At 33.4% G+C, this 27,513-nt stretch overlaps 1 protein-coding gene across 2 annotated transcripts; it reads right to left on the bottom strand.

Moving 5' to 3' along the window:
• Positions 1-1,230: 1,230 nt before the first annotated feature.
• On the bottom strand, positions 1,231-27,275 carry LOC118192285 (histone H4-like). Of its 2 annotated transcripts, none has more exons than XM_085818452.1 (2): positions 26,871-27,275; positions 1,231-4,829 (listed from the first exon to the last, which is right to left on the bottom strand). In XM_085818452.1, exons 1-2 carry the CDS (start codon positions 27,039-27,041, stop codon positions 4,818-4,820), a joined length of 183 nt encoding a protein of 60 aa, XP_085674578.1. In that variant the 5' UTR covers positions 27,042-27,275; the 3' UTR covers positions 1,231-4,817. The 2 variants fall into 2 exon arrangements, with proteins under 2 accessions (XP_085674578.1, XP_085674577.1); XM_085818451.1 differs by having other exon boundaries at positions 26,433-27,265.
• Positions 27,276-27,513: the final 238 nt, after the last annotated feature.

The following is a 27,513-nucleotide window of genomic DNA, read 5'->3' on the forward strand; positions in this document are numbered from 1 at the left end:
GCCATGCTGCTTTTTCGTAAGCGTTCATTTTGTCGCATTTAAAGTTTCAACAGTTAGACAAACTGTTATACGTATTATCTTAAAATGAATTTTAATATGTGCGTTTATGGTATTTGTTTGCAGTAAAAATAACTGAGATAAAATTTCTATAGAAGTACAATATTTTGCCCTAACGAAAACAAGAACTTAAAATGCAATAAAAAAAATGTTGAACTGTGCGTTTATTGAATGATTTTTGGAATAACTAACTAACGGAAAGGTAAAATACGCGAATACTATATACGTGTGCGATAACTCTTCCCAATTATAAGCCATCATTCTTTTTCTTCCGCAATATATCACCAAACTGCGCCAAGGTAGATTTGGTAATACGTAACTACCCTCCTAAATCAGTGGCACAGTGCATATCTATAATCCATGTACTTCTTTCTAGTGTATATTCAATTTCTTTTAAAAACGGATTGCGAAATATCGCCAAAGTTTCAGTTTTCGAAAACCACCGAATCTTGGCCACCTTACCATATGAATTCCCATATGGTAAGGTGTGTGTGGTGTATTTAATTATGGCAAAGCACACTAGGGCTATCTGCCTAAGGGGAGGGATGCCTTTCGTGGAGGACTTTCTAAGGGAAACTGGCTCGTATACACGTTACACATGGGGAAAACCACGAAAACAGCCATGCAGCTAGCCCGTTCGCGGGATTCGAACCTCGGTCCGAACTACCAGTGTTCAGCGATTTTCATTTCATTTTGAGAAACAATATTAAAGCTATTTGAAATCATTTCTTAAAAATTATTAAAAAATAAAATTTTTTACATTGCATCTCAGCATTTAAAGGGTGCTGTAATTAAGCATTGTCATGTGTTGAAACTTGAACTCATTAAGAAATCAGATTCGAAAATTTATATAATCAATAATATCTGTTTCTTTCGCGGTCTTTAGAGAAATGCTTTATTAAATTTTATAACAAACGAAACCTGATATGTGAATGTAACAAAAATTCGAATTCTAAGAATGAAACATGTGATTCATCAAGAAGTATACAAACATATCTATTTTTTTATTATTTGCTTCCTTCTAATAAATTTACAGCTTAATTAAGATCAAAAATTGGAAATAAACGCTGTAAACTGCTACGCATATATCATTTCAGAATTTTTTTACTATTACACATTAGTTTCAGTGCATAAAAAGTGTAAAAAAAATGCAGTGCATAAAAGTGTAAAAAGTGCATTTAGAGAATTCCTTTATTAAGTCTGCTTTTATTTAGAACATAAAAACTTACAAATTACTAATCTTTATAAAGTTCTATATTATATTTCAAAATAATATTAATATTATCAACAAAAGCTGCGTATTAATGAATAAGTATTTCATCTTATTGCCATTTTACTGCCGCTGAAACTTTATTGATACTCTGTTACATTCATAAACTATATATTACTAAATTAAAATAAATGACACAGCAGGATAACAAAAGTTTCAGCAGTAGTGATCAGATGAAGGTTTGCTTTTAATACAAATACAACTTCAGCGTTAATGATGAAAATCTATAACATGCCAGTCAGTTTAATTTACCAATTCTAAGCTTTGTTCACCCGCTACGATTAAATGTACCAGGTACTTTCGCTCGCAGTGAACAATACTGCAAAACATGACTATCCTGCTGTAAGTTACAACACATCGATATACGTTTCTCACAAGACCAAACAGAGATAATATCAAAATACGGAAGCATAGGCTGACAATAAATTTTTAATCAATTCTTCCAAAGCATTCAGCCACCCCATGGGGATAGTGGTTAGCTACGCTGACTGTCATACCCGGGTTCGGGTTTAAATACCGAAGAAGGCACGAATGTTTGTAAATGTATAGTGTCTGTGCAGCATTGGTGCACTCTAAATATGTGGTGAGGCGAAAGTCTTCTCGAGAGGTTGTGGGTAGGGAAGGAGGGGAAGACCCTCGTACCCGTCCCCCCTCGGGTTGCTGTGCGTCAAAATTAGGGGGCGGAACTGAAATTGTATAGTGCTCAAGGCTCTTGCCAACGACAGGCGCAATCTTGCACTCCTTGCCCCGGTGAATTTCGTGGGCTTGTACTGACGTGACTGTCAGAAAAGTGAGATCGACACAACAAAAAGCATTTAATAAAATGATATTCCCATATCAAAAAATCAATATATTTTTTTATTTCCCGGCAAAAAGTATTTTTGACTTCTTTATTTCTGGAAGAAAATAACTTCATGCGATTAAATGATTTTCACAACTTCCATTAACTATACAGAATTACAGCTTAGCTGCCAAGTGTTGTCATCTGAATTTTTCTTCAACCATTGACCAGCCTTTTACAAAAGTGAGAAATTTAGATAAGACATCAATCAAGAGCGGAATCGATTATCCTGCGTCTGGGGGAAACTACGGGAAACAACGGGAGCAACATGCAGTTTCCATTGTTCTGTTAATAGACAGAAAGAAGACTCTGACATGGTAGAGGCAGAGACATTAAAACATGAATAGTATAAGAGTGACTGGTGAAACTACCGGACATGTAAGCTATAGCTGAAAAAGATGCATACACAGTGGCAACTATAACTGCCAATCCAGATACTGAAGGGGTATGACAGTGAAGAATGTTAGCTGCCGCCTAGCTGGCATGGTAATAGGGAAGCCGCTGCGACGGCCTAGTCCAGCTTTTAATTCCTAACGATGAACAGATATTTGCCAAGCGCATAGTATCCTTATGGGTATAATGTCCTTAGGGCATTTAAAGTACTATTAATCGAAAGTCCTCAAAAGCGACTGCTGATCAGGAAGAGCGCATTATAAAACTTCGTCAACATGGCCTGTACTTTAATTGGACAAAATGTCTTTATAATCTTTATTATAACATTAGATACGAATCATAAATATATAAAAAATAAAATGTCCTCTAAAAGCCCATTACAAGGAAAATGGATTCATAGCTAAAATGAATTCCATAATATGTTCGTAACTGTTAGCGGTGAACAAGCGAGAACTACTACTGAAGAACTCACAACTAAAGCTATCACTGATATAAATGAAGTGGTATATGTTCCATCAAACTATTACTTTTGAACTGTAGTGGATAAAAAATTTCAAGAGTAAAAGAAAATGTTACCTATGTAAAATGTTATTAGCAACAGTAAATGTGTGTATGTGTGTGTGTATTTAATTATGGCAAAGCACACTACGGCTATCTGCCTAAGGGGAGGGATGCTTCGTGGAGGACTTTCTAAGGGAAACTGGCTCGTATACACGTTACACATGGGGAAAACCACGAAAACACACATGCAGCCAGCCCGTTGGCAGGATTCGAACCTCGGACCGAACTACCAGTGTTCAGCGACTTTACCGCTCGGTCGCTGGTGGGTCCAACAACAGTAAATGAAATGTTGCGACCCAAATAAAGATTTAATACAAAAGTAAAAGTGTTCAACAAAGTAACTACAGATTACAGAAAAACTTTTAATGCGATAAAATTAAAGTTATCAGAAACTAGAGTATGGACAAAAATCTTCCACAGAAGTTTATAAAAGAAAGAAGTAGCGGTTATAATGTCCAGGCTAACTAAAATATATAGAAGTTTGTAGTTCCACTATTAATGTTCTAGTAAATGACAGAAAAATTTCCTTGGGATGTTTTAGAGTAATAATTTTGAAAGGGCTATCATTGGCAAAAAGCGGAACACAACATTAAATCATCGACATTTACGGAAATATTTCACACATTTTGAGCAGATAACAAAGTAGACGTCTAAGCATTAATGACAGCCCTAAGACTGCAAGGAAAATATTTCAAGATTTCTTATAGCCTGAAACTTAAAATTGATACTAAAGGCTATGAATCCACCCAGAATTTACCAGGGAAAATAGTAAGTGCGCCTTTTCTGATTTTCCTCTAAATACTGTATAATTTCTTTATAAGAGGACTTATCCGAGCACAGATAATGCAATCGATCGGCTATCCGAATTCTTTGGAAACGTGTTTTTATATGTATGTAAATATTATATATATATATGTTTTTATATATGTATGTAAATATTATATATATATATGTTTTTATATATATATGCAAAGTTTTGGAGATGAAATGAAGAGATTTAGATGTGATGAGTGAAGCTATTTGAAATTATTTAGTCCTGTTTCCCTAGTATTTGTATTAGTAATTAGTAATTCGAAAATCATTTATAAAACTGTCTCGTGATTGCGTTTAATGTATTCAGCTGTGTAACCTTATCTCCCCAACTCCATTCAAATTTTATTTATTTCATTCAGTTTGCTTTGGTGTTCGAATATGCATGAAAAAATCTTATTTAGGTAATATTTCTAATTATCATATTTAATGAAAAAGAATTATATATTCCTTTAAAGCAAGTACAAACTACTCATTGATGCTTTAAAGTAGAACAAAATCTATATTAGTTGCGAATTATAATGCAGCAAAATAAAAACTTATGTGTTTGTTTCAAATATTAATTTTTTGGCTGTTTTTTGAAAAATAGTACTCCATAAAAATATTTACAATAATTTATGCGTACACGTACAGAATTTAAAAATTAGATATATTCGAAATGGATGATAAAAACTTTAACAAAAAATCTTCTGCATCAAACAATACGTAGCACAGAACACTTCCAAAGACAATACTCTGCCAGATTTTGAAAACCGTATGGCCTAGTATTTGCACCCTTTGTGCCTTAGTATTTGTATATCGGAACATTGGAGTACTGCAAATGATCTTTTGAGCAGGACTTCCAGATCCGCAAGCCAGTCTAAATCCAGCATCATGTTGGGAAGATCATGTAGGACCCTATAGAAAAAGAAAGAAGAGATCAAAGGTTAAAAGCGAGAACATTGTTGCCAGACACACGCTCAACAGAAGAAAGAAGCAAAAATTGAATTTTTAATGGTATGCATAAATTAAAATATTATGAATGTATGTTGACGTTTTTAGCATACCCACTGAATAGCGGTGTAGCAATAATCAGTTGAGCTACTTGGATAGCGTGAAAGAATTTCATGCACGAAAATAAAGTCAGGGAATTCAATAATATCGCAGCTGAAATTTAGACGGAAGGTAGTAAAGATTCATTTCGATAAAGATATTATTTTGATACTGGAAAAATCTTTAAATTCTGTATTCTAGCATATAAAATGTTTCCAGCATCCCAGCCATGTAAGATTGGCTTTTGTTGATTTGAGCCCATAGGTAACAAACTATTAAACGACATAAGGCAGAAACTCAAGACTGAGACCTATCGAAGTTAAATATTATAAAATTTTTATTCTTTTTATTTTTATTTTATATTTTTAGCCTTTCTATTTCCAACATGAAATAGCGATTTCTTGTGCAAAATTCAATCTTGTGCTTTATAGGCTAGTTCTCGTCTTTTAATAGCGTGAATGAATTTTTGCTTTTTTATGAAATCTTCACGACCATTAAAATAGATTTATAGTCGATAGATATTTGGTACCGTCTATAAATCCATTGTAACTGGAAATAAATACAAAAAACTGTTACAGCCGGTAGTAGATTTTATAAAAGATTTACGTCTGGCTGTATAGTTAGAGGCAGTAGAATTATTTGCATGAAATACTTAATTTTGTTTTGCTTCAAAATATTGTTGATTTTTGTTTCAAATAGCCGGACACATGCAACTTAATGCAATCGCCGATAACAGCCAATACCCGTTGTCCTTTAGTCAATTCATCTGCTAAAAATTTGCCCAAGGTGCACTACTGGGGCGACCGGTTTAACATCCGCGAGAGAAGTTCCATCTCTCAGTTTTGACGGACTGCACACGCCATGAATTTTGAGAACCTGCATGCTGCACATAGACATTATACGTTTCTCCGGGATTCGAACAAGAACTCAACAATACAGTAGGCAGAAGCACTAATCAGTATACTGATAGTGCAACTTAGTTCAAAACATACTTTCAAAAATAATACAAATATTTTTTTTTTTCTGCTACTGGACGCTTTCACTTAAAAAGTTTCAAATCATGAATTAAAAAAATTAAAAAAAAAAAAAACGAAGGAAAGGTTACAGCACTTGATGCATTTCAAAAGGCTAATAAGTAAGCGCTTAGTTCAATTAACCAGACAAGGTTTAATTAACCAGACAAGGCCAGACAATTAACCAGAGAAGGCGCTTAGTTCAATTAAGCAGACATACAAGATGGCGCGTAAAATTCAGAAGAATAAGAAAAGGTAGTTTACTTACTGAATGTACAAACATATCTGATAAAATTAAACTGGATGTGAAAACACGAAGATATCGAAACTTGAAGAGCAATAATTTCAAAACTGAAATATCTGAAAGGATTAAAAATCATTACTTTGATATAGATGAAGATTTCATCAAGGAAGAAATTAAAAGTGCTCTACCCTAAATCAAAACTAAAACTCTTATTCTAAAAGATGAAGTCTCTTTAGTAGCTCACGAATACGACATCAAATGCGAAAAATGAAAAACTCTTGTTTTGTTTGTATATATAATTTATCTTTCTTCTCCTGCTTTTTTACTTCCTTGTACGAAGTAAAAAGGAAGTATCGTAATCGCGAAAAGTTTCAGGCAGCATATTTCAACGAAAATATCCATTTTGACTGCAATCGAATGCAATTTAACGATGTTTTTGCGTGATATTTGTACGTAAGGACAGAATAAAATACTCTTTTACTTCAAAAAAATTATAAAACTGCTTTAAAATGAATTTTGAAGAGAATTTTTCGTGGCGTCTGTATGAACGTATGTACATACGTACGTACGTACGTATCTCGCATAACTCAAAAACGAGTAGCCTCAGAACGTTGAAATTTTGTATATAGGACTGCTATAACATGTAGATGTGCACCTCGTATTTTGGTTGCAATCGGCCGCACCAAACGTATATAAATATATTTATATATATATCCACTCTGTTACCCGGCTCAGTGATCTCAGTTTCTTTACTCATATATTTTGTAAATTGTACATTTTTTGCTTTAAAAATGATTGAATTATGTTGTTTTTATCTTCCGGTTAAGGGTTTTATGCCTTTAGTAAATGTGTATGCAATATTTTTAGAATTATTAACAATTTTAAAGTTGTTTAAGTGCCGCTAAGCCTTTTTTATGGCGGCTATTGATCGTTTACATTTGAAACAGCAGACTAGTGGATTTGTTGCCAATCTAGAAAAACGTAGCTTCGCAACAACAAAGATAACGCCTTCATTTATTATTGCGAATGAAATCATGCTTAATCCTTTCTGGAATTTTTTCGAGGAAATTTTCAAGTGTTTAAGATTTGCTTCGTAATTTTTAATATAGCTATTTTGAGTTTTTATGTATTTTTGCCTTCTCGCGAAGTGAGAACTGAATTAATTGAATGAGAAATACTCAATCGTCTGTAAAAAACTGTTTCTTTTTTGTTTTGTTTGCTTAATTTCATGTGGCAACGATTAGATAATTCTATTCTTTAAATGATATAAATTTTGAGCATTCTGAGTTATAATATGAACGAAATATAATACTGTTAAGTGAACCTAGCGCCAGAGTGTCGCTATGGTAAACAAAGTGAATTTTAAAGAATGCATTTATTCTATTGTGGTTTATGGGCTGTCGGCGAAGTAGATTTAATTCAATCCAATAAGTTTAAATGAAATGCAAGAAAGAATGCGTATAATTTAATATTCCGTACAAGGACGTCATGTGGTGTATACATCAGATTTTTTTAATGTAGGTATCACGCTTTGTTACTTCTTTAGCAAAAAACTTTTAAATGTTGGATCAGTTGCGTTCCAGACTTGATGTAGCAGCTAACAAATTTTCTAAATAGTTCTGAAAACCGCGCTTCGTGATCCTCATAAAATGTCTTTTTCATCTGTTGTAAGTCATTAACATTTTGTATGCATTCGTATATTATATTATACATACTGAACATAGAATAATGTATTAAATATATATTATATTAAATTCACGTACTATATATACGCCTATACTTAGGATTATGAAATTATACTTAAGTACATGAAAGCTGAAACTTGTAATACACATTCACTTTCTATATTTCTACGTCAAAAATGTAGACATTGAATACCACATAACGGAACATTATGATAAAACACATATTCAATGCTTATTAATCTCTGCATACATAGTATAATGCATACATCATAAATCACATAAGAGTCTCAGAAGTCTCATGGATGAAAATGAGTCTTCATTTCCTGGACAGATAAATGTTCCAGAAAGCACAACATTTATAGAGATTTATGAAATACAAGGTGTGCAAATAAAGTAACCAGACAAATTAAAATACCAAATGATAAAATAAAAAATTGATAGAATCAATGCATGTTTAGAAAGAGTGATTTCTTAACTTTTGCTAAAGCTAGTTTAAACTGTTATTTTATCACTGGCCATCTCAAAACTCAGGAGACATTTTTTATTTACCGAGAAGACATTGTACAAAAACATTTGCTTTAAAATGAGTGGCACAACCGCTTTAAATGCGGGCGCAAAAGCGTTGAAGATGAACCCAAAATAGGGCGCATTTCAACTTCAAAGAATGAGGAAAGTGTTTAGAATTCGTTCTTTGGTAAAAGCAGATAGACGTGTAACAATTCAGAATTTTAAAACAAGCTTGGATTAATCAAAGAGAGATTTAGCAAATTTTAATTAAAAGCTGAAAATGAGTAAAGTTTGTGCTCTATCTGTGCCTCAGATTTTGATAGAACAGCAAAAAGACAGAAAATAAGAATTGCTCACTACTGCAAGAAGGATAGAAATTTCTTAAAGTGTATAAGAGCTCGAGATAAAACCTGCGTCATTAATTACGACACAGATACAAAATGACAAGGTGCAAATGACAAGGTGCAAATGAAAAGGACAGTCTTCTCCCATATCCGCAAGAAAACGCGGATATCGAGATCAAAGGTGGTGGTCGATTGCATTTTTCGATTACAAAGGACTTGACCACCATAAATTGGTCCTACAAGGGGGTGCATTTAGATTAAGAAGCAGGAAAACGAGTGTTAGGAAGGAACGTTTTGATTTTGAGCAATGGCTTCTTTAATGGGAGACCCCGTAGAACATTGTGTGTACAACAATATATTGATTAAGCATTCAATTGCAGTAATAAATCAATGGCCATATTTTGCCTACTTAGCGTCAGCTGTTTTTTCATCTTTCCGAATGTTAAGTTGGGCATGAAAGGCCAGAGATTTGAAAACGTCTCGGATATTCATAAATAATAAGTATTCGAACACTTCGTTTTTTACCTTCTTAGAAAAGATTTCGTTGATTTCTACTATACTGTTAGTCTCTGCGATTTTACGGGAAGCTCTGTTTAAATCTCTGTATACAAACTTTCCGTGGATAGCTACAATTACAATCTGTTAGTGTATATATATATTAGTGAGTACTTTGTAGGCTATATTCAGCTGACCATATCGTGTTTATTAACTTGACCATATCTTATTTTTGGATGATAGAATTCCACAACGTTGAAAATGATCCGCTATTTACTATTATGCTGAAGGCAGGTCTCAAGTTTTTAATGTTTTTTTTCCTCAAGATGCAAGGCAAATATATAGTAAAACAATAAATTTATATCTTTATTTATAAAAACAAAACATGTCGCAGATGTCGTGAATGTTATCAGGGTTCATCAAACGAAAGCGCAGATGTCGTGAATGTTTTGTTACGTGGCGCTTATCTATAACTGCGCTAAATCGCTCTGCTTGGCGAGTTTCACGATCGATAGCATAATAAGTAAATACTATAAAAAACTGTAAAATTTCACAATTTTAAAAATACAGTTTTTTATAAATTTGTAGTTAATTTAAATGCACTGTTCATTTCTTAAGTACGAAATGCTGTTGGTGTAGGAATGAAAAATGTTTTCACAACAACTGCCCATTTGTATATAAACATCTCGCGTAACTCAAGGAAGATTAGACGTAGAACGTTGAAATTTTGTATATGGGACTACTATAACATCTTGTTGGGCATCTCCCTTTCTTATTATGATCCGAACCCGCGTACCCAGCTTAAAAGTCTTTTTTCGGCATTTTTTTTCGCAATCGTTAATTGTAGTCATATAGTTCCTACTTCATATAGAAGTACATAAGTGTTCTAAATGACGAAAATATTCCTGTTTATGCAATGTCAAGTTAAAGAATAAATTACTTTTCAACAAATAATGAAATATAATTTTTAATTCACTCTTCAAGCTCATATACTTATATTTGGGAAATATTTATGCTCGTTATAAAAATAAATAAAATATTCAGATGCTTGAGCTCCAGGATATTTAATTTCAAAATATTTAAATTTTTGATGCCATTTTCAGCTTGCCTTAAGAGATCGGTTAATTAGCTTAAAATAATTTACAGAAATTAAATGAATTGCAGCAAAATGGGCATAATTTAACGTGTCGTAAAAGGAAAACTTGTGGTAGCCACATCCGATTATTTTAGTTTTAGTGGCATTACGAATTTCCTCGAACGAGCGATTATTTGATCACTGAATATACCCCGAAAGATCATCTGTAATGACACTAACAGATGCCAAAAACTATTTGAAAATGCAAGAACAATTACAGACTCCATGATATTTTCCGGTACATCGTCTGAACCAAGACATTGCTCTGAAATTCGAACTATCCCAAACAGACCGAATATTTTCATACGCACTGATATACCGGATATTTACATACGCACATAAAACATACGCACTGATTTTGCGATAGCACATGATTTCCACTTCTGTTGTAACCAAGGTGTTTTAATTATTAATGAAAAAATACGTTACTGAAAAAATACGTTACTATTTCAAACATCATTATACAGTAAGAACAAAGTAATAAATGAATTTGAGTAATAAAAGTAAGAGAGTAAGAGTAATAAAATCAATTTGAGTTTTTAAGATTAAAATAAATATGTTGTGTCATTAAATTAACGATGATTTGGCAATGGATACTTGTTTTTCGATTTGTAAAGACTACGCTGAGAATATAAAAATCGATATATTTAGCTATTTAATGCAATCTGAATTCGTCAGTTTATTTTTGAGCTTTAGACGGTTGCAGAAATGTGTCGCCTCATTATAACAATAAACCCCTGCTTTCGTTTTGATACGCGTGCGCAGAGCTTTATTTATCCTTCATCTTTCAAATGTCCTCTTCCAAGCAGCGTACCGTACCCGGGATTTTGATACACACTTTTTTATTATCAGACATCCGTAAGTCCGTTATCTTGAAGAGTTGAAACACTTCGAGGAAAAGACTCGATAATGTCGACAATTAGCGGCATATGGAATTTGAAGTACTAAAAGGATGAAATTTGAACTTTGTGATAACGGAAATACATTTCGATAGTTGGGGAGAAAAATGTCACAATTCAAAATTTGTTATTTTTTTATATTTTGCATGAAGAATAACGTATCATATATTTATATGCAGACAAAGCTTTACCTTCTTGCAAAACCCAGGGAATTAGATTAAGTTGCCGTTTCCTATGAATTAAACATCAACGATTCAAAACAAAATATACTTTTATTTATTTTTCACATTTTAGAGCAACTTGGATGGCGCTGTCTGATACATCTACGGCCTAAGTTGCTGCCTAGGTCACCTATGCATGGAGTCGGACGCATTTAGCGGATGAGTGTCAGAGACTTTACTCATTCTTCTGGCTTCGAATGTTAAAAAAAATCTTAAAAGTCCTTCTGCCGATTCCTGACAACGATATAAAAGTAAGCAGCAGTTTTGGAGTATAAACTAACATCGGCATTCAAAATACATCAGGACGATCATTTCTTAATCTTTCCGAGCGCGATCAAACTAAAACATTTTATATAATAAAAGAATTAAGAAATAATATTTTCAATTTTTTAAGGAAAGCAACGATAAATCCTTTCTGAATTATTAACTTTATGCTTTTTAAATATTATTTAATTTAGTATATAAGTTTAATTTAAATTTACATCAAGAAGATTATTTCTGCTATTTCTGTTTTCGATGTTATTGTCATTAAGTTGTTTTTATTGCGAAGATGACTTTTTAAAATGTGCATAGATGTCTTTTTTTTAATCTAAATTTCGTAAGTAAGTGCTTAATCTCGCATTAAAATAGTTCTGCAATTTTAGATTAACATGTCATTAAAACAAAAGGCAAGAGCATTAAATTTAATAGAACAGTTAAAACTTATGACAGATATTATCCAAAAGAATTTGTAGAAATATACGAGTATAGCTGTTTAAAATTACTAAGCATAATTTATAAAAATACTGGAGTCTTGTTTATTAACCAATAGTACTGTAGCCATCACGCGACGATATCCCGCCAATAACCTACTGGTACCCAGCAGATCAATTAAATATTTTTTTTTTTTTTTTTTTATCTCAGGCATATCCTGTTTGACAGTTTCTCTCAGTATTAAAACTCGCATCAGATATCAAACGCATTAATCTCCGAAATTTATCTCTGCCTCCGCATGACTTACATTAATTAAAAAAAAGCGATTAGCCTTTCCTCGAACCATTTTAACCCTTTAATGATCGAAATACTGAGACGCTTTTTCATTCAAACGACCACAACCAACCGAAACGGCCGGAATTGCGATGTTGTTTTCTCCCCTTCCCTTAAGGTATGCATTAACAGGTGCAGTTTCTCCAAATGCATTTATGAGTTTATTGCAGAGGGTTTGTCTTAAAAGGCTAATGGAAACTTCTTTGTTAGAACGTAGAAACAAATTTGATATATTCCTGTGATTTGAAATCTTCACAGCTCTTTGTGCTTCAGGGGAGGAAACGGACACTTGGTGAAAAATAAGCTCCACCAGCGGTCGAGCGGCAAACTTACGGAGCACTAATAATTTGACTTAGGTTCGATTCTAGGTAAACGAACTGGCTGCATGGGTATCTTCGTGGTTTTCCCATGTATAACATCGATACGAGCCAGCTTCCCATAGAAAGTTCTCCACGAAGGCATTCTTCTTCTTAGAGAGAGAGCCGTGGAGGGCTTTGCCATAGTCAAATAAACCAAAAACAAAATCTGCTGGAAGAGAAGACACTTTCCTCACGACATTTGAGATAGTAGAATTTGCTATGTTTTGAAATGAAATAAAAATCCTTTTATAACTACGATTGGTTTGGTTTAGTTGATAAGACAAAGCATTCTAGGGCTATCTGAGTAAGGGGAGGGATGCCTTCATGGAGGACTTTACAAGAGAAAATAACTCTATACAAGTTACACTTGTGGAAAACCACGAAAACGCCCATGCAGCCAACCCGTTCTTCTGAAATCGAACCCAGGACGGAACTACCAGTGTTCAGTGATTTTACAGCTTCCGCTGGTGAGCTATACAACTAAGAAGTACTGGTTCATTTTTTGTTTACAGCCGTGGGAAAAGTTCTCGAAAGAGGCGTGTTATCGTGACGCAGGTAAACTTTAAAAATATGTTAAAGAGCTTCTTTTGAAATTTTCATTCTGGGGCAGTAGCTTTAAGCTACTTTAAATGAGCTAATGTAAATGATTGCACGTAACAAAAGAATCAACCAGCAGACAATAACAAGCCTAAATATACATTACGTTAGGATATGATCAACGGCTTCTTTACTATCAAATGCACTGGGATTACTCTAGAAATAATTGTAAGCTATTCACAAAATTACAGGATGCAGCCCACGTTAGACAACAGCACAGTGGGTAAGAAATTCATAAAGAGATATCCTCAGGGCTGCTGTTTAGGGCCCACATTGTGGAACTTAATCTCTAATTTAGCCCTTACACAGTTCGCGAGATCAGAATATACAAAGCTTCCTGATACGCTAATGATCTTCTCATAGGGATAGCAAGGATGAGCACAAGGTGGTGTGGTGGTGTATTTAATTACGACAAAGGGCTATCTGCCTAAGGGGAGGCATGCCTTCGTGGAGGACTTTCTAAGGGAAACTGGCTCGTTTACACGTTACACATGGGGAAAACCACGAAAACACCCATGCAGCCAGCCCGTTCGTGGGATTCGAACCTCAGGATGAGCACAAGGAAATACAAACTACGTCGTTGCCTGTGCAAAGTAAGCAAAGTAATACAAGCTAACCATTTCTGTAGAAAACACATAAGTGCTTATCATAGGCAGCTAACGTGTAATTCATCGCAAGCATGCATTAAACTGCAAGGGTAAGCAATTTAACAAGCCATGCTGCTTTTTCGTAAGCGTTCATTTTGTCGCATTTAAAGTTTCAACAGTTAGACAAACTGTTATACGTATTATCTTAAAATGAATTTTAATATGTGCGTTTATGGTATTTGTTTGCAGTAAAAATAACTGAGATAAAATTTCTATAGAAGTACAATATTTTGCCCTAACGAAAACAAGAACTTAAAATGCAATAAAAAAAATGTTGAACTGTGCGTTTATTGAATGATTTTTGGAATAACTAACTAACGGAAAGGTAAAATACGCGAATACTATATACGTGTGCGATAACTCTTCCCAATTATAAGCCATCATTCTTTTTCTTCCGCAATATATCACCAAACTGCGCCAAGGTAGATTTGGTAATACGTAACTACCCTCCTAAATCAGTGGCACAGTGCATATCTATAATCCATGTACTTCTTTCTAGTGTATATTCAATTTCTTTTAAAAACGGATTGCGAAATATCGCCAAAGTTTCAGTTTTCGAAAACCACCGAATCTTGGCCACCTTACCATATGAATTCCCATATGGTAAGGTGTGTGTGGTGTATTTAATTATGGCAAAGCACACTAGGGCTATCTGCCTAAGGGGAGGGATGCCTTTCGTGGAGGACTTTCTAAGGGAAACTGGCTCGTATACACGTTACACATGGGGAAAACCACGAAAACTCCCATGCAGCCAGCCCGTTCGCAGGATTCGAACCTCGGACCGAACTACCAGTGTTCAGCGACTTTACCGCTCGGCCGCTGGTGGGCCCCCATATGGTAAGGCATACGAGCGCTGTTTGCATAAAGGGGATAAATGCCTTCTTGGAGGATTTTTTAAGAAAAATTGGCTCGTTCTCCTGTTACACATGGGCAAAATCGCGAAAGTTTCCACGAAACCGTCCCATTCGCTGGGTTTGGTTTGGTTTATTTTAAGTATGGCAAAGTACTCGAGGACTATCTACCTCACAGAAAGGGACGCATTCGTGGAGGACTTTCTAAGGAAACTGGCTCGTATACACGTTACAGATGGGGAAAACGAAGAACCCTTTTCTGGGATTTGAACTCACATCAAATTATCAGTGTTCAGCGGATTATCAGTGTTCAAATTTTGCTAATGAATTACTTATTAGTGAAGAATGATCTACGATCTATGAAATTCGGAATTTGCACAAACCTAGAAATTATAAATGGTTTACAAGCTAGATAAATTCAAAATGCATTGAATTGAAATTTCATTTTACTTAACAAAGCATTAAAAGGCACAAAAAGTAAACTTCTTTAAGAAATATTCTAGCGTGCTGTACGTTCCGCATGCGGATTAAGGATCATAGTTTGGTCGGGCCTGCATAATCATAGCAGATTTGCATAAGCCTGACTTCATTGCCAAACTTGCTTTTATTACATATTTTAACGACAGTTTCCTATGCCAAGCAAGTAAGGGGTCGCCAAAAATTTTAGCAGTTTTGATATTTCTTTATAATATATATAATAATTTTACAATTACCAAATATTTTTACCTAATTTATCTGAAAATAGATAAAGATATGACAATATAGACCAAGAAAAAAGGAAAACGTTTCGACGCATTCGTTTTATAATATAGACGTTCATTTTATTTGCTTTGCACGTGAAACTGGCATTTCTTCTGTTACGGATTTAAAATTTTCATATTGTTCTATGTCATAAAAATTTTAATTAAAACTAATGACATACAACTGCAATAGTATATTACAAGTGAAAAAAATTGACAGTTTTACTCACGCGTGTGTCGGATTTGCGCAATGTTTATGGGCTCCCAGAAAATTTTCGTAAAAATTATGGGATCCTGTGGTCGCGAAAAAAATCTCATTGATAGAAAGGGCTCGCGACTGAAAAAAATTTAAGAAGCCCTGAAGTAGATAATTTCTTGAAAAGCACTTTTGGATAGAAATGTTATGAAAGTGTTAAAGGTGTCCATACCATGTTTCGGACAGCGGCCGAGCGGTAAAGACGCTGAACACTGGTAGTTCGGTCTGAGGTTCGAATCCCGCGGACGGGCTGGCTGCATGGGCGTTTTCGTGGTTTTCCCCATGTGTAACGTGTATACGAGCCAGTTTCCCTTAGAAAGTCCTCCACGAAAGGCATCCCTCCCTTTAGGCAGATAGCCCTCGTGTGCTTTGCCATAATTAAATACACCAAATACACCATGTTTCGGATCCTAACGTAATGTTATTTCTAACTTTGCTAGTAAGATTACCAACTGATCAGTGGGTGCTAAGTTTTGCAGAAACGATATATACCGTATTTGACGGCATATAAGGCGTACCCTTATTTAGAAGGTCACACGCATGTAGATGAAGAAAAAGTTATGTGTGTCTAGACCTTTATCCGGGCTAAAAATAGCATTCAGTATTGAAAGTTAACCTGTGTCCTTCACGTATAAGACGCAGATAACTTTTTTGAGACCAAACTTAGGACACAAAGTGCTTCTTATATGCCGTCAAATACGGTAACCTACAATAATTCAAAAACATAAGGTGTCAGGAACATCAAAAGAGTTTAATTTTAGCAAAATATCCTTACAAAAGGAGTTCCCAGAAAATTAAACATTCAATCAAATATGAATAAAAAGTTTATAATATTATGACTACGGCTAATTTCTGTTTACCAATAGTTAGGTACTAGATAGAATACAGTCCTGTTTTAACATGACGAGTTGATAGCGATGGATAAAACCTTAAAATTTTCTGAAATAGCATAATTTGTTTAATTCGGAACCAGTCTCGTCAAACCATATTATCCTAAACTTAGAAATACAAAAACAGAATTCTAAAATGTAATATGAGCTATTAAAAACTCTGGTATAATCCTACGAGAGCCCTCCGCCCTTGGCCACAAACTGGGAGAGTGCAGAATCACCCACTGCATCGCGCATTTCTCAAAATCGCCAACTTGAAAAGAAAAAGTCAAAAAAATTGCACAAACTCGGTATCGATGTACACATCGACCTATTTTCACTTAAAAAAACATCCCTGAATTGCACAAATGTGGCATTGCACACTCCCTTGACTTTGTCCATGTACACATCGATACGCGCCATATAGTACGTGGGCGCACCAAGGGTGTGGGCTCTGCTACGATCCAACCAAAACTCGATATTCCACGCTCTAATTTTAGACTTCTGTACCACAGTAATATTCTGTTAAATACATTAGAAAACAAAATATGTACCCAGTATGCCTTAGGAAAATTATGGTTCTGCATTACCTCTCCTTTTGTCCTAAGATGTCATTATACCATTATAGAAAAGGCCATTATGAAAAAATGAACGCATAGATTGTCATTTATGTAATAGCCAGAACTGGTAGACAGACATGGCATCTGGTTATTTCAAGAAAAAACTTCAGTACACGTCTCGATAAACTGTGCGAAAGATGAACAAAATGAGACATGCGATATTGCTATGCAACGTTTAGTTCTTGGACGTTTAATCAGCAGATTAAACGTCCAATTTAATTTTATCGATATTTGGGACCATTCCTATCGGAGAATGCCTTTAACAATGATTCAGCATTGATCAGATGATTGAAAATGTTAATGCCTTTAAAGAACTTGTTTTGTTTTTTAAGATTAGAATGAAGAGGCTTGGAACGAGATGTATAAATAAATGTTGATGAAAACTATTTTAATTAATCATACAGAATATGTCATAATTAAGGGATCAGGTACTTTTCAAATATGCCAAAATTATAACACATTTGAAAGATTAATATCTTTATAACTCATTATTTTATGAATAGGCTGTCATTTCGTACTCTCGTAAGATTTCTAAAACTGGTCAATATTGTTTTGGCATTTTCAGAGGAACCATGCATGCAAGCAGAAAAGTCACAGTTTAAAAAAAATGGAAAAGATATACATAACTTCTGCGCATTATTTTCTACGCTTAGTTATATGTTTAAATAATATTGCACAGCTTAACATTATAACTTTAATTTAAATAATTCAAAGTGATGATTTCAAATTTAATTATAGTTTTAATTATTGTTCTTGTGCTAGAATCGCAGAACCACTCATTGTATACATATAATATAAGTGTTTATATAATTAATCAAAAGTTCTTCGAAGTCTAATCACACAGTTTAAAGTAATTTTGCACGGAAAGAGGGAGGCTAAACGTTATGAAATCTCAATTGGAAAAATAATCCCCTTGATGTCTTGCAAGCATATTTCTTTCTTGAAATGTAAAAATATATATATACAGTTATGCTGTTAAGTTAATTTTCATATCAAGGATAATTACTGTTTTCTATTAACTTATATTACAGAAGTATATCAAGCATAGTTTAGGTATCTAACATGGAGCATTTGCTGAAACTAACTATCTGGCCCTTTAAATGAAAAAGTAACTGTAAAACTAACAAACTGATTAACCTTATTTATGTTTTACCTAAGATTCTATAGCGAATTTTTATATGGGATTGGTTTTGAAATGCTTAAAAGAAATCGAATTTTCTTGAAACAGCACAAAAAATTTAGCTGACTTTTGTGCCTGCTTTACAAATCTTGTCCATTCCAGAAGGGTAAATTAAATTGTCATTTAAGTTGAAAGCTGCCAATGAAAAGGTTTTTTATCATCATATATTACATACATGACTACGGAAAGTTTGAAAGGTTACGTTTCACCGTATTTAGTACATAATAATTATCTTTAATCTGTATCTGGTATCTGAAAAAATAGTAGCAAATTGTATAGATGATACAGAAGCCTGTTAGCATTTAATTTCGAAAATGGAGTCATTGTTGCAAAATACATGTACCTAATATTTTATAATAAAGGTTTATTTTCTGCTTTTTTTTTTTTTTTTTTTTTTTTTTTTTGTAAATTGTTTCACACATGACAGAAGTTTTAAATGTTTAACATTACCCCAGAAGTTCTGAGAAAAAGGGTAAAACTCCGGTCTTTATTTGTAAACGGTTATCATGTATTCCAGACGCAACTACCGTATAGTGAGTAAATGAAGGCAGCTGCTGCAACAAGTTTCAAAATATCGAAAGAAACTCGTGAGGGGAAAGTTCAAGCGATTTATTTATTCAGGTAACAGAGGACAAAGAAAAGCTTATAGAAGAATGTAACGAGTCAGAAGAAATCTAAAATGCATGATCTAATTTGCAGAATTTATAGGAAAAGGATTGAAAGAAAGTTTTGCGATAAATAAGTCCATTAATAAAAATTTAAATCTAATTTGCCTGTAAAATCTCAAATTGCAGAACTTTGTTTATGATTATTTATAAAACGTACTAGGTTTTGAAAGTATTCTTGAAGAGAGTTTAATTGAATCAGAAATTGCGTTTCAGTCTCTTTGTTACCCACTAGCGGTTGAGTCATAAAACTATTGAACATTAGTAAATTGTTTTATGTTCAAATCCTGATCAATAGGGTAATTTTATGGTGGTTTCGTTGTTTTTTTCCATGTGTAACATCAATAAGAGCCAGTACCCTCTGAAATATCCTATACGGAAGTATCTCTCTTCTAGATATATAACCTTCATGCGATTTCTTGTAATTTAATTAATGCAGTCGAATTTCGTTTCGTTGCTATAGAACACTGAATACCTATTCTAGATCAACTTCTGAAGTAAATTGCTATAGTTGTATTTCAAAAACTTAATATAGGTGATGAAAGGAAAACTACAATCTTTATGATAGTTGGAGTTTAAAAAATATCATACGTTGCTTCACCAATTATACAATTTGTTGTCTAATCGAATTTTAAATTTGGAAAGGGGTCACACATATAACGAGCATTTGATAATTGGATGAATCAGCTTACTCAGAAAGATTCTGAAAACATTTTATAAAAAAGTTAACAGAGCATGCATAATAATTCATTATCTCGCATAAGTTTTCCATCAACTCTCGTCAATAAGCAGGTATTTCCTCGGGAAACTTATGATCCATTGATAGAAAGGGGAGAAAATGTATTTATTTTAAAAAATAATAACACTTCGTGTACTTTGCCAAAATCATTTAAAGAAATAAACAAATATCCGTAAAAGAAAGGCTTTTCAAGCGTAATCTTAAATAAAGGCCAATAAGTTTTCTTTCAACAAGTCCTTTTCTTAACTCATATTAAGATGTATTTTGCAAAAATCCATAGAAGAAATAAATCATTTTACATTTATTTATTTTATTAATTTTCACATGTTAAAGAAATGACGTCCAAACGTTTCTTACGAAATATATCATCATAATTTGAATTTTACGAGAAAAGGATTTAACTATGCTAAGTTGTTCTATGTTGTGCAATTACAATAATTGGGCTTAAGATTATTTTCCGTTGTGCGGCAAATAATTTTATACAGAAAGATGTATTTCCCAACGCTACCTACTGTTAAAATAAACTTATCTCTTCTAACTTGCTCTTATTTTCAGAGTCAGTATATCACCAAAAAATTTAAGTGTGTACTTTCTTTGGTGTGTACGAGAATAATTAATCTAAGAAAAGTATTTCTTAAATTCTTACCATGGCTAAAATAAAACGATGATGAAAGCATGTTGGAAGTATATCAATTTAACGTATGTATCTTCTTAGTGAAAATTATTTGGCGCTTGTTTCACAACAACAAAAACAGTCCCAATTAAATTGCGAAAAATAAGCTATGTAAAATTAATGAAAAAAACTGTTTGAAAAGAAATTTTATTTTCAAAGAAACAGCCAAAAATTCATATTCTTGTAATCCTAAGAAGAGAAATGGGTAAAATCCTAGTATACGGTGCAGCCTTGGCGCGACTTTGAAAATTATCGCCAACACTAAAAATGATCCAAAGAACGTCTATATATATACTATACACACATAGTATATGTATATACACACATAGTATATATACTATATACATAGTATGTTTAACTACATATTTTTTTTGAATGACCCGTTAACTACTCATCGTATATGTCCCGTTTTTACTGCTCATCATAAAGTCGCCAAAAGTAGCCAAATCCCGTGTGCACCGGATACTAGGATTAAACCGAGAAATGCATATACGTTATTTACGTATTCCTTCCTTTTAATCATTTTATTCCAAAACTGAAGTTTATTACACTGAAAGCCTAAGAAAGGTGGAGAAATAGCTAAAACGATACAATCTGATTTTTTTAAAAAAGAGCCGGCTAAAGACACGAGCTAAAATAAGCATGAACTTCAAAAACTTTGATCCATTTATTTACAGTTTAATCATTCATATAAACTAATTTTGATTTCAAGTATTTTCATTAGGACACTGATTCTTGCAGCATTCTGAATCACCACAAAAATTTTCGATATTTAGAACGAGCAATTTAATTTTTTTCAAGAACAATTTTGTAAAGTTTTTAACATACATTTAACTGTTCATGATGGGTGTTTCGAAAGTTACATCATAGGACTACTTACATCAGTTTTGCGTCATCTTTAGCTATCCGAAATCGGGGTTCAAACGGAAGGAGGAACGGCCACTAACGTATTTGAACGATTCACGATGTCAGAGCGACTTATTTCCTGCTCTCGAAGATCGTTGTTTTCTTCTGGATCATTTATTCTTTCATGTAATCGTTCCATTGGGTCCGAGAAACCATAAAGAATTTTTCCATGACGACGTAATGCTAAGACGACATCGGAAGCAAAGACCGTTTTCCTCTTACAGTATTCTGCATAGCAAATAGAATCTCTAATCAAACTTTTTAAAAAAGATTTCAAAATAACTCTTGTCTCGTCATATATTGTCCCCGATATACGCTTGACGCCACCACGGCGAGCTAATCTGCGTATACTGTACTTGCTGATTTTTGAAAGACAACTGGAATAGGTTTTTCTGCTACCTTTCTTTGTTTCACTTCGAACTTGGTTGGATTTCTGAGAAGACTGAGACATTATCGATTAATGAAGCAGTGACTTGAAACAACTTGTTAAGATTCGGATTCGTACTATAAAAGCCATGTGATGCGATAATGGTACACACACATATTTGTCGATTAGTTGTATTGATACAGTCCGTTAGCTAAATAAAGCCTGAAATTTCTCAAGAAAATTACGAGACGTAAAGCTCTGTTGTTGTAATAGCCTGAAGCGCTTCACTTCTATGCTAAGTGGTGCTTTTGGCTATAACGTTCACCGTCAAATAAAATGACCAGATTAGCGATGTGCGGAGGAGGGGGAACCACCAAGCAGAAAACTGAGGAAAGTAGCAAAAACTTTACAAAGAAAAGTAAAATATAACGAAGTTACACTTTTATTTTTGCATAAACTTTCTTACCCTTTTTCTCGTACATATAGTTTTTGCAATTCCTGCTCTAAAGAGTTTCGAAAAAGTTTTAGTTTCCTCTGCACTGGCACCACACAAATGTATGGCTTGAGGTAATAGCGAATTTTCTGCATTCTTCCAAGAAAAAGGGCCTTTTACCTCGTAACAGAGTATAGGAAAAATCATGAAATGTATTTATATATCAGTGATCAAAGCGTTTGGAGATACAGTATTGAAAACTTCGGGGGGAGGCAGTATTCTTTGTAGAAATCGGTTCTGTGGTTCCCGGCTATAACTAAAAGAATGGCTTTATTTACTTTGGAGCAGAACAGCTGTAATCTATAAAATGCTGTAAGAAACAGTGAGAAATAATTGTTGACTGGAGTAATTAGTATATCGTCTGCGGAAGGCTTTTAGGGCTGGGTATCAGCTTCGGCGATTAATCGAAGAGGCGCCGGTACTTTTTAATGTTAGCGGCTAAAATATAAAAGTACCAAAGAGATCACAAGACGTAATTTAGGTTTCCTCTTTAAAAAAAAGAAATTTTTTAATTTTTTATTCTTTTTCTTAAAAAAAAAGAGCATTTTTTTAATTAAGAAAATAAATTCGGTACTTACAGAAAATCCCATCGACCACAAGAGACGGCGCCAAATCGCCAAGCCCCCCCCGAAAAAAAACATTTACTAAATACAATAAAAAACGTTCTACTCTTATTTTTCTTTCAAATGTATTATATTATCATTTATTTATATTTAATTTTTCATTAAAAATTTCTATTACTTTTTATTAAGGAGATATACTTAATAAAATTATTATTTTTATTAAGGAGATAAGATTTTATGTTGCTACATGATTCCAGGTTTTCGTCCTTGCTAATTTTAAGGATGTCTTCTTAAATATCCATTTGACAGTCTTATAATTAAACTGAAATTTTCATATTTAATTATCATTATCGTTTATAAATCTGGAAAATACCTTGCTTTCATTAGAATGGTAAGAACCGAAGTTTTTATTTTTAGAATGTTTTCGATACGAATAACTAGAATTTTTAATTCCATTAAAAGTTATTACTGATTTTACCAAATTTAATCGCTGAGAAACTCTTGTTAACGAAAGAAACTTCACACTTAATGAATCTGAATTTTATTTGTACGCAATAATTGAACAGACGATTTAAGACTTAGGCAGAATATAGATACTAAAATATTAAGATAAATCCTAACTCATTTACACTCACTGTAATTATAGATTACTTCAGAAAAAAAACTGAAAATTTTTTGGATATAATTTTAAATTGAGACTTCTAAGTGAATGTTGAAAAAACGAATCAGTTTCCTTTAATATTCCTTTACTGAAATAGTCATCAGCGATCGAGCAATAAAGTAGCTGAACACGCGTAGTTCGACACATGGAACGAACTGGCTGCTTCAGATTTTTGTAGTTGTTTTAATACACGGATGCTCGCCAGGAGAAATTTCTCTACAAAGGCATTACTCTCCTTGAGAAGATAGTCCTAATACGCTTTGGCATAATCCAATAAATACAAATACAATTCTCAAATACTATTATATAGCTACCCCCTGACATGTCTGTTATAATGATTCAAATTATTAACCAATCAAATATCCAAAATTTTATGTGTAGTTTGCACATCAAAATGTTGATGACACTTTAAGAAGACGGATACAGTGAAAGAAAACAAAACTTAATTTCACTATGTAGAGACATTAGGCATTTTAAAAGCAGGAGAGATGAAAAATGAGCAACGCCTTCGCCGGAAATGGAGCCACGAACCTCTGGAAAACGCGCCCAGCGTGCAGACCACTACACTAGGAAAGCTTGCTAAGAAGGCGGGAGAAATACCTTATATCTAAAAGGCTATCATATAAACAAATGTGAAAGAAAATAATTTTACTGTATGATAATTAACTATACAGTTTCGATATTGGTAACCTCATGCAGTTACTTAGCTTCTTATTCTAATTTTACATAAAAAAACTTCAAATAAAACTCTGTAAAAGAGATTAATTAAAAGTTGGCCTTTAATGGTTAATTTAAGTTTTTGCTAACTGCTATATTTAGAATATAACTTTTCTATTCATTTTCAAGTTGTGAAGACTTCAGTTTCCATCCTGCCTTTTTTAGTAAAAGAGTATTTTTGAATCTTCAAGCAGTTAGTCATCTTCCTTTTTCTACATTTTTTAGGTTATTTATCATGAAAAGCAGCCAGTACAACTTTATAAAATAAATTAATTAAATAATGACATTTAATAGTCAAGTGCATGAATTAAAAATTCAGTTAACTGTTATTGCATTAATTTTCTACTCGTTACCAGGTTTTGAATGCTTACGTTTCCTTCTTGCGTTTCTGGTAAAAAACAGTTATTAATTAATCCAAAAATGCGAAATATATAGGATAAAATATTTCTTATTGCTTCCAGCTCGCGAATGTACATTTGCAAGTTTTAATGCACGAAAAACATATTCCTACGATATTATCCTCATGCGATGATTTGTAGGTGCTTTATTTTTGGATCACGATGTTTTTGACGACGACGTTTAAAACTGCGATGTTTTCGAACCGCTTTATTTTCGACGGTGATGTTTTATACCACTATGTTTTAGAATTGCGATGTTCTCTTTGTTTTCTTTTCTCCCGCGATATTTTGTACCCCGATGTTTTCGCCTTGCGTTGTTTTCTCCGTGACGAATTCGTCCGCGATGTTTTCGGCGAGCACCCTAGTTTTAGAGAAAACCTAAAGGAAGACAATTTTCGAAGCGAATTGGCAGAAAAGGTGCTATAAAAAGAGGCAGACAAAATGCTTTTTTTTCCCTTGGTTTCTGAGTTTCTCTCTGCTAGATGATCTACTATACCCCAGGCACATAAATTACATAATACTGATTATGAGTTCTATACCAGTTATATTTCATTTTTTCATATTTCTATTCATTTCTAATTTAGTATGCATAAATGCTTTTCTAAAAATAGAATCTATTAATCCGTTAACTTCTGTTTACTTCGACTAAGGCAGAGTTATGCTTTAACAGTCAAGCAGTATAATTAGTGTAAAATATTTTAGCCTGCTAAGTTCAAATAGATTTGTACGCGTTAGTAAGACTTAAGAATGCTGTTTAAAAGAGGAAACCCGTTTTTTCTCTAAATGCATCCAAAGATTTCCGTGTAAACATTAACGTCAACTTCAGATTCTCCCTAATGAATTTCAGATTACTAATTTTCAATAAAAGAAATAAAAAACTGTAAAGAAACAATTCATAAACTATGCTACATGATTTGTTCTTCTCAGCTACATGAAAGAAAGATAAAAAATAATAATTTGAACCTCCTGAGCTAATTAAAATATTATTAAATACTAGTATATCGTTAAACGATTACATTATATATCTCATTGAAATCTATTTTCCCAAATTTTACATTACATATCTAATCAATGTATGTTTAATACTTACTAAACGATTACTATCTTTACGTCATACATGTATTTGGAAAACTTGATATTAATAGATCTGATTCATAGAATTACAGATCAATAAAGACAGTCACAGAAAATTTTAAAATTATGAAATTTGAATTCGAAATTTTTGACAAAATATATGTCCAGTAAATGAATGAATAAGTTGAATAAACGAATAATCTTTATTCGATATGATAGCAGTTTTAGAGTGATTCTGTTAGTAGGTCCTGTAAATAAAACATAGTGAATAGTTTACAAATATATTATCAATTATAAAATTGACTAGACGTTTTGTTTTAAAACTGTGCTAAATATTTTCGTAGAAAAAAATGAAAGTAATGGACATACACGTTATATTTTTCAAGCAAGAAAAAAAATCATTAGGTGATACTTAATTAGCAAATCCGATGAACATATAAAATCGCATTTAAATATCAAATGCAAAACTTAAGTGACACAGGAATTGAGTTTTAAACGAGAAGAAATGATTTAAAACTACGTACTTGTGTGGTACCTTAGGGATTTTCATCAGTGTTACAAAGCAGAGACGGAGAAAGTGTTAAATCAGAATCGAAAGAGTCCAAGATAAGAGGCATGTCATCTAAAATAGACTGAAATTCTGACACATTTTTAGCATCTGTTGCCACTTCAGTTTCTTGACTCGAATCTACAGTCAGCGTTACAGATTCCGAAACTTCTCCGGTATCGGTGAGGGTATTCATAATTTCCTGAAATTCCGACAGATCGGCATCATCTTCGGGGTCGTTGATTCTTCCTTGGAGCTTTTCTAGTGGTTCTCCAAAGCCGTAAAGAGTTTTGGATCTCTTTTGCATTGCAAATACAACATCAGATGCATTTATTGTATTTCTTTTGCAATGATTTGCATACAGAATGGAATCATGAATTAGATTGCTCAAATAAATTTTTAAAATACTTCTTACCAGTTCATATATGCCTTCCGATATACGTTTTACGCCTCCTCTGCGAGCTAGTTTCCGAATTTCGCCTTTGCTGATTTTCTTAAGGGTATTAGCATATACTTTTCGACAGCCCTTTTTTTTATATCCAAATGAACGTTGACTGGAAGTCGAAGAGTCGGCAGTAGGAGGCATTATTCGTCTTTAACAGACGGCCAATGAAATTCATATTGATATAGTTTAATGGATAATAAGCATTATCTGGAGAAGGAAAAGACTTCCCTCCCCGCTCAAGAAAAACCTACCACCTGAAACGGAAGGGGGGTATTTTCAACGCACGTGCATTTGATAAAACGCTTTTAGCGTTCGGATCATGCCGCTGCCCTTTGCAATGGTCGCGCCCGGCTGAATAAACATTAATGATACCAGCATTTACAGGGAAAAAGGGAAAAGCAGTAGCGATTTTCTCTTCTTTTACAGGCTTGACGCAATGAGACTCATCTTCTCCCCAGTTTACTTGCTGATAAAAACTTTCAAAGGTTTATCTTTAAGTTAAGAGTTATCCATCATCTATATGTTTTGACACATTCGAAGTTAAACATTTTGTACTCACGTCAAAATTATAAGTGTAAATGTAAATTTTTTCCTGTAATATTTCAGGATTCAA

The sequence above is a fragment of the Stegodyphus dumicola genome, chromosome 6, assembly GCF_044657685.1.
Source record: "Stegodyphus dumicola isolate Sdum_Otavi_A_Nest chromosome 6, ASM4465768v1".
Classification (NCBI taxonomy): Eukaryota; Metazoa; Arthropoda; class Arachnida; order Araneae; family Eresidae; genus Stegodyphus; species Stegodyphus dumicola.